General features: G+C 33.2%; 2 protein-coding genes across 2 annotated transcripts; one reads left to right on the top strand and one right to left on the bottom strand.

The window, feature by feature from the left end:
• Positions 1–9,297: 9,297 nt before the first annotated feature.
• On the top strand, positions 9,298–10,856 carry LOC116022810 (aquaporin PIP2-1-like). Its single transcript, XM_031263691.1, has 3 exons — positions 9,298–9,687; positions 9,997–10,292; positions 10,367–10,856. The coding sequence occupies exons 1-3, from the start codon at positions 9,384–9,386 to the stop codon at positions 10,619–10,621; spliced, it is 855 nt and encodes a 284-aa protein (XP_031119551.1). The 5' UTR covers positions 9,298–9,383; the 3' UTR covers positions 10,622–10,856.
• Positions 10,857–14,408: 3,552 nt separating this feature from the next.
• LOC116023429 lies at positions 14,409–15,332 on the bottom strand. The gene has a single exon (XM_031264430.1). It carries the CDS (start codon positions 15,330–15,332, stop codon positions 14,409–14,411), a length of 924 nt encoding a protein of 307 aa, XP_031120290.1.
• Positions 15,333–15,822: the final 490 nt, after the last annotated feature.

The following is a 15,822-nucleotide window of genomic DNA, read 5'->3' as shown; positions in this document are numbered from 1 at the left end:
ATTATTATTATTATTATTAGTATTAGTATTACTATTACTATTACTATTAAGGCTATAGATAGTTTATATTGTGTTTAGATATTGAATGTATTACATTTGTAATAGTGTATTTATGTTCTTATTTGCGTGAAATCTATTTGAATATTATTGTCCTTTGCCTATGGTCCTTCAACTTTCAAGTTAACCACCCATAGTCATTCAACTTTCAAATTTTTAATTAGTCATGGTCCTAACTTTGTCCTTAAACTAACGGAAAGACCAATGTTGGTTAATTTTAAAAGTTGGAGGACCATGAGTGATTAAATTGAAAGTTTAGAATTAAGCGTGGCGATAATCCAACTAGTATTAACTCAAAGTTGTACTGTAACACAACATAATGTATTTTGTGGCTCAAATTTGTTGAAGACCATATAATGCATTGTGCACTATTGTCGCAATCCACGTAGCATGTTGGCTCCCAATGTATTGCCGCAACTCCCACGTAATGCTGCATGATACTCCCATTTCCTGCGCAATTCTCTCTTCCTTTGATTGTATAAATATAAATAGGCTTAGTATTTACTTTTGTAATCACTCATTCTCACATCATTAATTTGAATTCATTTCATCTGCTTTCTTTTCCTCTCACGTAGCTACTTATATATATATATATATATAATCTTTTATATTCTCTTGTGAGATTAATATATATATTTATTATATATTGTCCCAATTTAGCAATTTCTTATTTTGTCATTTTATATTTTTTCTTTCATTCTATATTTTTCCTGTTATTTAACTTCTATAATTCTCAATTTTCGATTATTCGCTTCCGCATTATTCTGCTATATTCCTAACACTTCAATGACCATGTAAACTACCCTCTTTTAATTTATAATAAAGAATAGAATTCATAATAGTTGATATGGAACAACTTTGACTTTGTATGTATTTATGAAATCTAATAAATTTAATATTTACTTCGCAATAAATTCACACAGGAATAGAAAAGAGAAAAACACGGTTAGAAAATAGATATTTATTTAGAGTAAATTGTCATTTTGGTCCATTGACTATTGGAGTATTATTAATTGTTATCCACGACTTTGAAAACTGTTAATTTCGTACCTTAACTATGCATTTTTTATCAATAATTTTGGTCACGCCGGCCAATTTAGTGGCCAAATGTGACCAGAAAATTTTAATTGTTAAAATAATGAGGGTATTTTAATCTTTTTGCATCTATTTTCTTTTTCCCATCCCTTCGTCGCCGGACTTTGTTGCAGTAAATTTTTAGTCAAATTGCATGTGCAACTATATGAAGAAGTCAAGCAAGTAGTATAAATAAATTGCTTAATAAATATAATTATCACTAACTATAACTAAATTAAACTCACCTTTAATCTTCTGCAATTTCTTTTATTTTCACTTTCTGCTTGCACCCAATCACCCATCACAATGTATATATATTCACTCTAAGAACACAAGTCTGCTAAAATGTTCAAGAAAAATGCATGAAAACCCAGAATAATTTACAGTGCTACTCAAAAGACAAAACCCAAACTGAAGAAGGTAATACCAGGGTCTTCAACATTTCAAATGCCTTCCATTGAAGCAAATTCCTGGGTCTTCAACAATTCAAATTAAACGCCTTCCATTCCTCATCCGCTTCTTCATACTCATCACTCTCCTCGTTTTCCCCGTGACTCCTCGAACTTGTCAGTGAGAAAGACGGAATGGTTTCCAAGAATGATCCCCGAGGCTTGCGCGCAAATTTTCGCAGCGGAACTGCTAGGCTGAATTCATCTGCGGAACTGCTAGACTGAGCTCTCCTAAACCCGTTACCGGAAAGCGGCAGGCTAACTGTGGGAGAATAATTGAAAGAAAGTTTGGTGAAACTCTGGAATCCGGCATGGGCATGGTTTACATAGATCAATTTGTTGTGATGAGCAGAAGATGGTGTTTGGTTTGGGGTTATGCTTTCAGGTAATTGGTGCCGGCGATTTTGAAGCATATCCGACGACGAAGGGATGAGAAAATGAAAAAGAGATGCAAAAAGACTAAAATACCCTCATAATTTTAACCACTACAATTTTCGATCGCATTTGGTTGGCAAATTGGTCGGCGTGACCAAAATTGATAAAAATGCATAATTTTTTTTTGAGAATAAAAATGCATAGTTAAAGTACGAAATTAACAGTTTTGAAAGTCGTGGATAGCAATTAACAACACCCCAATAGTCAGTGGACCAAAATGACAATTTACTCTATTTATTTATTAATAAACATTATTGAAAAAAAAAACTATTTTAGCCTTTCTTATACTAAAATAATTTACAACTATTTGTTAAAACAAGTAGAGTTAATTCTTTTTTTGGTCCTAAATTTATAGGTGACAGTCCCTCTTTAGTTCATTTTTATTAGAATATATATTCACATTTGGTTCTAGTATTATTGTTTACAAGTCTATTCACCTCAATCTAGACTTATAACCCCCACTGGGACCAACAATATTTTTTTAGCTTTTCTTATTATGCTAAATAATTTACATCTATTTGTCAAATCAACTATTTTATCCATAGCAACTAACATAGAATGTAACTACCTAGTGCTCTAGTAATTTAACAAGCCATAAAACTCAAAATTGCATGCATTCTTCCTTTTTCTAAATTTTTAATTTTGGCATATCCTACTTTTAATAAACTCCCAAAGTTTAAATATACGTGAATTTATTATTAGTTCCTTAATTGAGATCTTTCTTTCATCACTCTATTAATTAGGATTATTTAAACCCAATGTTTTGCTCTTAAAAATCGGCCAAAGGACTATTCATCAGATGAGTGGTTATATTTAAAGAAGTCTATCGTAAAAGTAGAATGCACTTCGATCAGCATATAATAATGAAAATTGATTGATTGAAAGTAGACCTGGCAATTATCAACACGACCCGTTAACACGACACGAAACCGGACACGAAAATAACGGGTTAGTGTTTAGCCTTAACATGTCCCGGGTCGTTAACGGGTTGACCCGTTAAGAACCCGTTATGTTTTCGTGTCTTAACAGGTCAACCCGTTATCGTGTTAACCCGTTTACACGAACCCGTTTACATAGACACGTTTAGAACCCGCTAAGAACCATTGTCTTTACAAAATATACCATGAACATATATGATTAACAATGAATTTACTACATTAGGCCAAGATCATACACCAATTATTGGTGTTCAACAATATGAAATTTGAATGTTTATTGTGTTCAATTTTATTCTAAAAACTAGTATGAACTTCTTTAATTATGATTTTTGGATGTTATTTTATAATTTTATGAATGTTATAAATCGAATATTTTTTTTAGTTTGTTTGATGGATTGGATTGTATGTTTTATTTCTTTTTTATATAATTTAACTTTAAATTTTAGTTTTTAATATATCAATAGATTTAGCGGGTTTAAACGGGTTTTGTGTCATATCGTGTCAACACGATCCGAAACCCGTTAACAAAACGTGTCTATCGTGTCAACCCGTTTAACCCGTTAACAAATCGTGTTCGTGTTACAATTTTGAACCCGTTAACCTTAACGTGTCGTGTTCATGTTTAGCCTTATCGTGTTCGTGTCGTTATCGTGTCGACCCGTTAATAAACCCGTATACACGAATTGCCAGGTCTAATTGAAAGTACACTATATAACCAAATTTGGCGCACAAAATATATGGAGGCACAACACACTGAGATTGCTAATGTAATTTCATTATTCGAATGCAAACAAAACAAACAGAAATCTAAATTACATTACAATTGCATAATGCATGTAAGTATTTGCAAAGTAGAACAAAACAATGCAACTTCACCACCTCGAATTCGAACTCCTTCGCATTCCTTTTCCCACCCAACATCTCATCATTCACGTTGTTGCTACTTTTCCCCTCCATTATTTTTCTCTTCTCCTACGTGTTGCAATCTCACCCACCACCCTCTTCAATTTATAGTGCTCATCCACATATCACTCACTCATGGTTCATCCCATATTTCCACCATTTTTATTATTTCATTTATTATTATTATTAGAGTCATTATCATTTTTGGTCATACTGCTATTGGGGCATTGCCAATTTTAGTCCACTTTATTTTTTGTCACATTGCAGCCAGTCTTATTTAGTCCTTGCCACTTTTAGTCCACCATTAAAATTCCCGTCAAATGACCGTCCAAAATAGGGGTATTTTCGTCTTTTCATGTTTTGGTCATCTCCTTTACAAATCTTTCTATGTGGCGTCTCATACTTTGGACGACTGCAAAGGGTAAAGGAGAAAGGAGAAAGGGACGACTACAAATGTGTAAGGAACACCACTGCAAAGGGTAAAGCAGATGACCAAAGCATGAAAAGACGAAAATACCCCTGTTTTGGACGGCCATCTGACAAGAATTTTAACGATGGACTAAAAGTGGTAAGGATTATATAAGACTGGCCACAATGTGGCAAAAATTAATGAAGTAGGCTAAAATTGTAAATTCCCAAATAACAATAGGACCAAAAATGACAATCACTCTTATTATTATCATTAATCATTTTTTTCTTTTCAGTTCCTATTCATCAATTTGCTCAAATCTAAGGATTATTCTTGAATTGTTAATATAATTAATGTCTTTCCATTTTAAGAAAAAAATTATCTTAATTGGAAAAAATTACCCTTTTCCAAAATGGCACAAATACACAACCTTATAGGGAAAAAAATTTTGAATTACAATAATTTTAAATTTGTTGAATTCCTCATTAGTATTTTACCTTTTATACCAATAAAAAATAAAACAAAAATTCTTTTGTTGCTATAAATGGTAAAAATTTAAAAAGAAATTGACAACTTAGAAGTATTGTAATATTTATTTTTGTTTTTTGTTTTTTTCCTTTTTTGTGCATGTGATGATTTGAATTATGATAATTAAATTTTTTGTCTTGGAAGTATTGATAAAATATAAAAAGAAAGACATTATTACTCTAGTTTTTTTAAACAGTAAAAAATATTATGTTACCCCTAATTTTATCACTAGACATTAGTCATAAAATTAAAAGTTAAAATTAAAAAAATCTTTTATATTAGTAAAGTTAAAGTTAAAAACAAATTAATGCCTAGTATTTTGTCATATCATTGAGGCAGTAAATTTGTAAGAGTAAAATTATAGGTAATTAATACTTTCTTTAAAATTAATGATTAATGTTCCATTTATTAACATGGAAAACCATATCCATACAAACTAAAAATGAAAAAATAAATAATTAATGATAAATAAAATAATAGCCGCAGGGGAATGTGGGACCATAAATGAAAAATATGTTTTTAATTTTTATGAAAAATGTTAAGTAATCATGTCTTTCTTTTTATATTTTGTCAATAACTTAAAAGACACAAATTTAATTATGTATTCAAAACATCATCTTATGCAAAAAAAAAAATAAAAAATCTAAGATAAATATTACAATAATTCTAATTGTCAATTACTTTACCTATGGCATTGGACAAATTTGAAATTATATATTGTAAACATAACATTTTTCCTATTAAAGTTGTGTTTGCCATTTTGGATTAGGGTAAAGTTTGGCTATATAGAAAAGGAAATATATTTTTTCCAAAAAGGGAAAACACATTAATTTTGTTAACAAAAAGAATAACCCTTCGATCCTAACCATAGATGCATATGAACAAAAGAAACAGGAAAAGTGATTAATAATGAATAATGAAATAATAGCAATGATGAAAATAGAGTTATGAACCATGAATGAGAGAAATGTGGATGAAAATTATATTTTATATTGAAGAGAGCTAAGGTGAGATAACAACAATCTATAGAAGAAAAGAAAAATGAAAGAGAAAAAAATAGCAACAACATGAATATAATGAAATAAAATTAAAATTTCTGTTTGTTTTAATGAATGGGGTTGAGTGCCTTGGGAGTATGGTGTGTAATGAATGGGAGAGGGGTATGAAGTTTGAGAGTAATCTTGTGGTGGGAAAGGATGTAGAGGTGGATTGTAATTATGTGAATATTGGGAGTATTGGTCATATGAAGAATATTGGGGATCTTAGTACTGTTGTGGATCATAGTAATTATATATTTGGAGGTGGGGTTTGAATTATACAAGGACTAATGGATGGGACATTATGGTATCCTTGTTGAAACATGTAGTATCCATACCCTTCATAGGATTGAGAATTGCAATATCCTCCTTGATCCATCATGGGACATCCATTTCAATCAAATCAAATGATACAGACTTGCATGCACATTAGCAACAAATTTAAAAAAAATGGTGATTAAATAAAATAAAATAAAAACTTGATCTCCTAAGAATTCACTAACTCTAATGCTAGAAATAAAACAAACACACAATACAATCAAATAAACCAATCCCCGGTAACGGCGCCAAAATTGTGATGAGTAAATTGATGATAGAGAAAAGAGGGCATGAATGTCATTCCGTTGAGGATTGGGACTATGGCACGTATTTGTATCAATTATAAAATTCTAGGCACTGAAGTATTGGAATTTACTAGAATCCAAGTAAATTATGATTTAGGAATTAAAATAAAATATGCAAATTAAATTAGGGAAAAATTATATGAGAAAAGAATGGGTCAGATTATGGGTATTGCAATTCTTGATTCTCTAACAAACGCAGAATTAGGGGAAAGACAAGTAACCAAGAAATTTATTGGCAATGTACTCAAGAATTCAGTTCAGCTACTTTCGTAATCAATAAACTAGAATTAGGCTAAGATTGTTCCACTTTCGTGATGCATCAATCATAACCTTACACACAAAAGCATTATAAGCCCCCAAATTTACCCATATTCTCATAGTAGGAAAAATTGGATTGAAATTGGTAAGGCTTGAGTCTTTCACCCAACTTTCGTTGTGATGAAATCCTCTCCAAAACAAATCAATAAAAGTTGTGCATCAATTATCAATAAGAGGAATTTATAATCCATTCCCAACATAAAAACCATAGGTTAATAAATTATCACCTTTATGCAATAATCCTAAACCTAGCATCAAGAATAACAATAGAACCTTAATCCAAACTCAAAAGCTAACTACTCATGCATCATAAAAGTAAACAAAGCAAAGCAATAATAAATAACCATAAACATTGCAAGAAATCTGTAAAGAAAGTAAATAAAGAAAAAAGAGAACTTTACTAATAATGAAAAACAAATCCAACTCCAAACTTGAAATTAAATAATTTAATATAAAACTAATCTAAACTATGCTAGAGACATCTAAAGAGAAGAGGAAAAATAGACTAAAACTAACTAGGGTTGGGAACCCCTTCCAAGCAATGAAACTGATCACACTTTCTCCCTGCACAACCAAGCAAACCATCAATCAACTCATGACAACTTAACCTGCTTCAAGAATCATCTCAGTATCACCAGTGAGTTCCCCTCTCAGGCCAATAACCGGGCACCAAAATTAAGGTAGATTAGGACCCTGTATGCACAAGTACTCAGTTGAGATTATGCAGAACTTTGCGTAAGATGAGATCCCATAGACTTGTCCTTCATACTCCCAATAGATCAACTCTAAAACTGAAAAAAAATAAAAAATGAAAGAAAAGAATATATATAAATTTTTCGCCAATAAAATTTTAATACCTAATATCCGAACTGAATTTATATTCGAATATAACATAATTAAAAATATCTGAACCAATACCTATTCAGGTTCACCTTAAATTTAAAATTCGATTAAGATTTTAGGTGTTAGTTCGGACATTCCGAATTGCACCCAGTCTTACATCTGATTATTCGAAAATGAACTTGCACTATTATGAAAATAAACCTGTTGTGCTTGCTTAATAAACTTATTTAATGTTTATTAGTATAATGATGTGTTTGTATAAAAAATCTGATAAATGAACTAATTATATATATATTAAAAATAAACATAATATATATAATGACTTAATATAATTGCATGTTAATTTTTTTGAAGATAATATAATTGCATGTTAATTAAAACTATTAAAATAATTATGTCTTTAAAAGATTTTAATTATAATTTTTTAATAATATATTGTTATATATTAATGTTATTTGTATAAAAAGAAGAAGAAAAAAACTTAAATGGAAAAGAATTTCGGTTCACCTTGCAAATTACTTCTATCGTTTTTATTTTTAAAGCTTGTTGCTCAAAATTATTTTAATTAGCAACACACTGAATACTATATTAATCATAACACTCCCTGTGTATTTGTTCGACAAGTGGCAAACCCTTAGCCATATATTAATTTTCTGGTTAATGAAGAAAGATTTGTGATTATTTAAAGCTAAATGATTGGTTGGCGGTGGCTATGCTGACATGGCAGCAGATGAGTGGTTGAGAGAATCAAAGATGGTGGCTTAGTTGGAGTTGGGCGACTGGGCGGTGTTGATGATGATGATGGTCGGTTCTTGCATTGTGACTTCTCACCATTAATCATGGAATAGAGTTACGGATGTAGTTATGGTCTACAGGAGCTGAATAACCGTACCCATGCATGTGGTTCTGTTTTTTCCTGTTATTAGAAGACCATGAAGCAAAGCATTCATGGTTATGATTTCTAATTAGTTTTCATTTTGTCTTTTTAGGTCGCCCGGCCTCTTCTTTCTAGTTAAAAAATGATTTAAAAAATTAAGATATTGTGATCCACTAACACTAACTTATAACTTCAGTTTACATTTCTAATTTGCATAACATATACAATATTTGGAGAGTTAATTAATTTTGAGAAAAGGGTCAAATAAGCTCCTAAACAATACATGAAAAGTCAATTAGACCCTGAATATTTAAAAAGTGCAATTAGACCCTTTAACATGTAAAATTGGGGCAAAAAAACCCAAAAATGGGTAAATGACCTGCAATGGGAAAAATACCCAAAAATGGGTAAATGACCTGCAATGGGTCATTTACCGGTTTTTGGGCTTTTTTGCTCCAATTTTACATGTTAAACGGCCTAATTGTACTTTTTAAATGTTCAGAGGCCTAATTGCTTTTCATGTATTGTTTAGAGGCTTATTTGACTATTTTCCCATTAATTTTTGTCCAAAGTCCATATCAATCCTTTGCACACCAGCTTAGGATATATTATTATATGTAGTGATTTGGTAAGAGGTTTGGAAGAATATGAGACTCGATTCAATCATATGTATAGAAAATGGGAAAATAGTGAAGTGGGGCGGCAAAAGCTGAAGAAGCAAAAGCCAATTAAAACTAAATGTAATAATTAAATCTTCATTCATCATAGTCTTCAATTCGTCTCCCCATAAATAGCCCTCAGCTCACTTCACAACACACTCCACCATTCCACCATCTCCAATAAGATCCTCACAACACTTTGATCGATCATATCCTTGATTAGTAGAGTTGAAATGGGAAAAGACATTGAGGTTGGCAATGAGTACACTCTAAAGGACTACCAGGACCCTCCACCAGCACCCTTCATTGACCCAGAGGAGCTGGGTCAATGGTCTTTTTACAGGGCCATCATAGCTGAGTTTGTTGCCACTCTTCTGTTCCTCTACGTCACAGTTCTCACAGTGATCGGATACAAGAGCCAAACAGACCCTCATGTCAATGGCACTGATGCCTGCGGCGGTGTTGGCATTCTTGGCATTGCTTGGGCCTTTGGTGGAATGATCTTTATTCTTGTTTACTGCACTGCCGGCATTTCTGGTACATACTTAATTACTTACTTCTTTCTAGCCTTCTCCATCACCTATATCTCATGATTTGTGTTGGGCGGAGGCCCGTAAAGGCAGCACGCAGTGGTTGGAGATTGTTGGGCGAAGGCCAGTAAATTAACAAAGGGCAAGTCCTGCACCCAGATTCTCGAAAATGTGATGGCTGTCTATAAGGAAATAAAGTTAGGACTTTGTTACTAGCTATAGGGGAGAATTGCGTCTCAAAAATGTGATAGCTGTCTATAAGGAAATAAAAGTTGATCCTAACAATTTGTGTATATATATATATATGTATGTGCAGGGGGACACATTAACCCAGCAGTGACATTTGGGCTGTTCTTGGCAAGGAAGGTGTCACTTGTCCGAGCCATAATGTACATGGTGGCGCAGTGCTTAGGAGCCATTTGTGGATGTGGGCTGGTTAAGGCCTTCCAGAAGGCTTATTATGTGAGGTATGGTGGCGGCGCCAACGAACTGGCTGATGGTTACAGTAAGGGTACTGGTTTGGGTGCTGAGATCATTGGTACATTTGTTCTTGTTTATACTGTCTTCTCTGCCACTGACCCCAAGAGGAATGCCAGGGACTCCCATGTTCCAGTGAGTATTTTATTTGTTTAATTAATTTATGCTGTGAAAGTTGTTTACTGACGAATCTTGAACGTTTAATGAAGGTTTTGGCACCACTGCCTATTGGATTTGCTGTGTTTATGGTTCACTTGGCGACGATTCCAGTGACGGGGACGGGCATCAACCCAGCAAGAAGTTTTGGAGCAGCTGTGATATATGGGAAAGACAAAGCATGGGATGATCAGTGGATATTCTGGGTTGGACCCTTTGTTGGAGCTGCAATTGCTGCCATATACCATCAGTTCATTCTCAGAGCAGGAGCACTGAAAGCCCTTGGATCACAGAGGAGCAATGCTTAATTTTGCAACAATTCTGACCCAAATCCATGGAGGAAATTGTGTATACCAAGAATTTGTGGGCAGGGTCTTATCGTCATTGTGTGGTCTTGGCAATTGGGTTGGCACTATGTTTTAAGTGTGCCAAATCAATGCTTTCATTTTCTCTGATCTTCTGTTGGCTATGTACCTTTTTTGTTGTTGCTATCATGCTTCTTTTACCATAATAATAATAGTGCAGAAAAAAATAATTTTATAAGTTTTAGAACTTGGAAAATGATTACTATTTATTGACCCAAAAAGTTATACTTAAGCCAAAGGTAATTACTAATGCTTAAGCAGAACAGAATGTCTTGTTCGATACTACTAGAGTATGAGATTTTTTATGGATATTTGGTACTAGGGCGTTCCAACCCGAATTTTCCGCTGACTGGTGGGACCCAATAGTGCTGGTCGAAACTGGCAAATTATGCTATGGATGACCCGAGTCTATGTTCACAATTTTAAAACTCTATGTGCACATGATAGAGTATAAAAGTTCACACACTGCTCCTTTCGACGCAACGACATATGAAACAAATCGAAGTGAACAATTAAAATAAGTAATGAGAAAAAATCCCATCCAAAAAGATACACACACACAAACCACCAATAATGCTTCAAAAGAAGAAGAAGACTTTCTAATACAAACATAATAAACGGAAGGAAGGAATCTTGAATTTTTCCATATGTAGATAGACTTGTTGTGCACACAAAGAACTAATTTGCCCTTGGATCTTTTTCTATTTTGAATGCTAATTACATCGAATTTAATATGATAGCAGTGGTTAATGTTGGTTCATACTGTTGTGATTTTTCCTCAGTTATCATGTGGGAAGGGATTCTCATAAGTGCATGACTATATATATATATATATATATATATATATATCAACATCAACATTCTTAACACGTTCATAAATCGCATGTCCAGATAAAGACAAACGAGCTACTCGAGTCTCAGATTTTCCATTGAAAGCCTTTTTCTTCTTTCGACGTATAGTGTTGCCAACTTAACTTATAAAGCCTGCTGAAGTGTAGCCGCTAACAAACAATCAGGAGATGTATTATTAGAGTACGTTCTACTTCGAGAATTCTCAAATTCTACTCTGTGAATTAAACTTCTTAATTAATATGACAAGTTTAATTTGAATAGGACATTTTTATGTTGTGGGTCTTAATTAAGTGTGGTTGTTCTTGGTGCTGCTGGCTGATTGTTGTTGCCCTAGTTCTGCTGGTTGTTGTATTGAAAATATCAAAAACTACACTCAAAAAAATGATGCTGAAAATCCAAAAAAAAAAAAAACAATGGGAGTGAAAATATGTTGTTCTATTGGTGAATAAGGTTGGAATATTTTGGTGAAAAATATGTTGTTCTGTTGGTGAATAAGGTTGTCATATTTTGGTAAGGGTGGGAATTATAGTGCAAATTGCTGTGAGCATTAAGAAAGATGGCATGAAATGATGCTGCTAATCCCCTGACCCCGTTACCCACAATTCTTCCATCATGTGACTGTTGTAACTCAAACATGATTAATTACAAAATTTTTTGAATATCTGGTTGTCATATCCTACTTTGATAAGTAGGTGGACCCATTTAACTACATCCGGTAAGCTACTACATCACCACGTCTTGAATCAAGGAAGTACTTGGCCCAATCCGAACAACACCCAAAATTATGCTTGTGTGCTGCATGATTGACTAGTGTTTTTGTGTGTCTTAGGCTTTTTGTATGACTAAAAGGGGGAGTTGGTGGTTACAGTTCCTATTCTACATAGTTTGGCTTTACATTTTTGCCAATAAAAATGCTAATGGGGAGCTTGTTAGTTTTTGCATAGTGACTATTTTTACTGTAAAAATATCCTTATTACCATGTTCATAAAAATATTTTGGCTCTGTTTGGTAAATGGTTGTTAGTTGATAACTGTATGGGTTTCCCCCTTCGAAGTTAAATAAATTAAATTAGATGTTAGCTATAACTGTTTGGTATAATTTCTTTTCTCAAAAAACTAATTGAAAAAGTCGTTTTGAGCAACTTTTTGAATTTTAGCATTTTAGAGTTACAAAAAGCTAATTAACCTAACGCTTAGGGGGTGTTTGGTTATTGGCTTATAAGCCAAATTTTAGCTTATTTGACCAAGTTTAACTTTTTGACCAACCAATAAGCTATTTTGAAGTGTTTGGTAAATGGCTTATTGGCCTTGGCTTATTGGGCCAATAAGCTGAAAATTGAAAAGCTAATAAATGTAGCTTTTTGTATCAGCTGGTTGGGAACAATGGGTATATTGACTATTTTATCCTTTGAAATCAATGGAATTTACTTTTAAATGGGTGGTGTGTTTGTTATTTATAATAATAATAATAATAATAATAATAATAATAATAATAATAATAATAATAATAATAATAATAATAATAAACGGGTGATGGGTTTGCCATTTTTAATAATAATAATAATAATAATAATAATAATAATAGAAAATAAATAAGTAATAAAAATTGTTTTAGAGTACTAAGTATAATTTAATAAGAGTTAAATAAACAAAAACAATTATTTTCAAAAAAAACAAAAACAAAAACAATTAACTTATGTCCTTAAAAAATTTATTAATAAGAGTTTATCTTCTTGTTATATTTAAATGTTGAAATAATACAATACACTCATACCCTTAAATGTCATTTTACATTCAATCAGCTACTAGTAAACAACTAATTACCAAACAGTTTTTTATAACCAGCTAATACAACCAGCTGGTCAAACCAGTTAACGCAATCAGCCATCAACTACTAGCTAAACCAATCAGCTATCAGCTATAAGCTATCAGTCGTTTGCCAAACACCCCCTTATATTGATTTTTTAACCAAGTCAAACAATTAATAGTGACTGAATAAGTCAAAATTGACTAATAGACTAACTATTTACCAAACAGAGCCTTTGCCTTTTTTGAATAGCATGGTTCTAAACCTTTCCTAGTTTTGATTATAGTAATTGTGTTGTCTGTATGGAGAGGTGGTATACTTTATGTATTAGGATTTGGTAGTATATAATATTTTTTTTTGTTTTTTTTTGTTGAATTGTTTGTACGCCGTGAGACTAGTAGAAACCAAATACTGAAGCAAAACAGTTACTCAATGTATGTGATTCAACCATGGCACTATAGTATATCCTTGAGGTATCCTGTTATGAGAACTGGTCAGACAGGTGTTAGTAGCAACTAGTGTTGCTATTCTTTCAAGGCAGAAGGAATTCTGTGTCACAAGAAACTCGTGACTATCAATTTTTAGCAATACTCTTGAACAATATCAATGAATACCGAGAGTCGAGAGGTGATCCGATTATACAAGTGTCTATGTCATTGTACTTAATTTGCTTAGTAATTGATCTTGATATAGGTTTGTGACTTACATATTTAACCACGTTAACAATTCGGTATCTTCTTACATTTTGTCATCATTATAGGTGTTTTTTTTTTTTTGAAAATCATTATAGGTGTTATTTACTGCCTTATTGGTTTTAGCCTGTGCATGATTGAAAAAGTGAACTAACCTAGGCGTGATGCACGGAGTCTAGCTAGTATTTCACCAAGCAAAGTTGCATACATCAAATATTTGAGAATAAGAAGTGAATAAAAGTTAAAAGTACATAATATAGTATTTTATTTCCATATTATTATGATTACAGGACACATTCATAGATCATAGAGCTTACAAATACTCTTAACATAAATTAAACATTGGAAGGAAGCATACATGAAGACAGCTACAAAACAAATTAAACAACCTCAGAAACCTTGTGAGCATCGTCAAAAGGTAAGCACACATAGTTGCTACCAAAATCCCCCTCTGCCAAGGCCTTGCAGTAGATATACAGAACCACGTTTGCAGCAAAAGCATGAAGCATGAGTTGAGTCTCAAAAACTGTATACAACACTGCCTGAAAAACAAGGGTCCAGCTCCAATGCCCACTAGACGCACCCACAACCACCATCATCATCAGATAAGTCATAATCAAGCTGGGAATGACGAAATATAGCGATACACACAATGCTACTCCTCTCATCCCCTTCTTCATTAACTGCCCACTTCTCCTCAAGGCTTCAAACCCCCATTTTGATTCCTCCACCACAACCACATACGCTAGGCACCACTTAACCTGTAGCCATAAAACGATGGATACAAGCAGCAGCACCAACATAATTGCCAAAACCTTAAAACTAATCGACAACCTGTCGAAATTCACTTCGACAACACCCAAAATTTGAAGCCCGGTTAACAGAAGCGCCGCCAAAACCCCGAAAACCATAGCGAGGCAAAACACAATTGTTAGATACACAAATTGGGTTGAAAGTAGAGGCAAGAAAGTGTGCAACAGGGACTTGATCGAAGAAGCAAGCGTCAAGGGTCTACCGTTGAAGGCGTTGAAAGTGCTGTAGGTGATAGTGCCCAAGGCGCAAAGGGTGAAGAAGAGACTAAAGAGGTTGAAGAGGAGGGGGAGAAGGATGGGTTGGGAGTAGAAGCCATCATGGTGGGAAAGGGCGGCGTAGAGGGCTAGGTAGATAACGCTGGATAAACACAAGGGAAAGAGAAAGAGAAGTGAAAGCGCAAAGAAATGGCGGTTGTGGGCTCTGATTATCCTTCTGGATTCAGAGATCACTGCCCAGAAAGGGAAGCCTTGTGCACCAGGTGCAGTAGACATGAGATCAGATCAGAGAGATTAATGATTGTAATCTGTAGATCGAGGAGTAACTTTTTTTTTTTTTAAACCGAGGAGGAACTCTTTATTCCCTAAAAATACAGCAAAAATTGCTTACGAAAGCACCACAGGCTATATCACTCTGTCAATTTGTGGACATTTTCTACCCACGCGGTCTGACTTCTAAATCGTCCATATGTAAAAGTATTTGCATCCAAATAATCTAATTAATAATCTAAGCGTGGACTTTGAAATTTTGGATAAGAATATAATTTTCCAACCATATTATTTTCATTCACACCATAGTGGGATTAATGGCCAATACCGTTGTCGATGGCAAATTTTACTATTGATCATGGTCCATCAAACTGCGTACCAGATAGAAAACAGATATCATTTTTAAGTTCTTTCGGTTAATAGTAGTTAGAAAATTTTGTTATGATCTATATACACTCTCTCTTATTTTTATTAGAACATCACTAATGTATCATTT

Source organism: Ipomoea triloba, chromosome 6 (genome assembly GCF_003576645.1).
Source record: "Ipomoea triloba cultivar NCNSP0323 chromosome 6, ASM357664v1".
Lineage (NCBI taxonomy): Eukaryota > Viridiplantae > Streptophyta > Magnoliopsida > Solanales > Convolvulaceae > Ipomoea > Ipomoea triloba.
Note: the sequence above shows the minus strand (reverse complement) of the source record. Positions and strands in the feature narration are given on the sequence as shown.

Bases quoted from the DNA above. Each gene is read 5' to 3' on its own strand.
- LOC116023429 (XM_031264430.1), bottom strand. From the start codon at position 15,332: ATGTCTACTGCACCTGGTGCACAAGGCTTCCCTTTCTGGGCAGTGATC.
- LOC116022810 (XM_031263691.1), top strand. From the start codon at position 9,384: ATGGGAAAAGACATTGAGGTTGGCAATGAGTACACTCTAAAGGACTAC. The intron at 9,688-9,996 runs GTACATACTTAA...ATGTATGTGCAG, and splicing joins CTGCACTGCCGGCATTTCTG to GGGGACACATTAACCCAGCA. The intron at 10,293-10,366 runs GTGAGTATTTTA...CGTTTAATGAAG, and splicing joins CCAGGGACTCCCATGTTCCA to GTTTTGGCACCACTGCCTAT.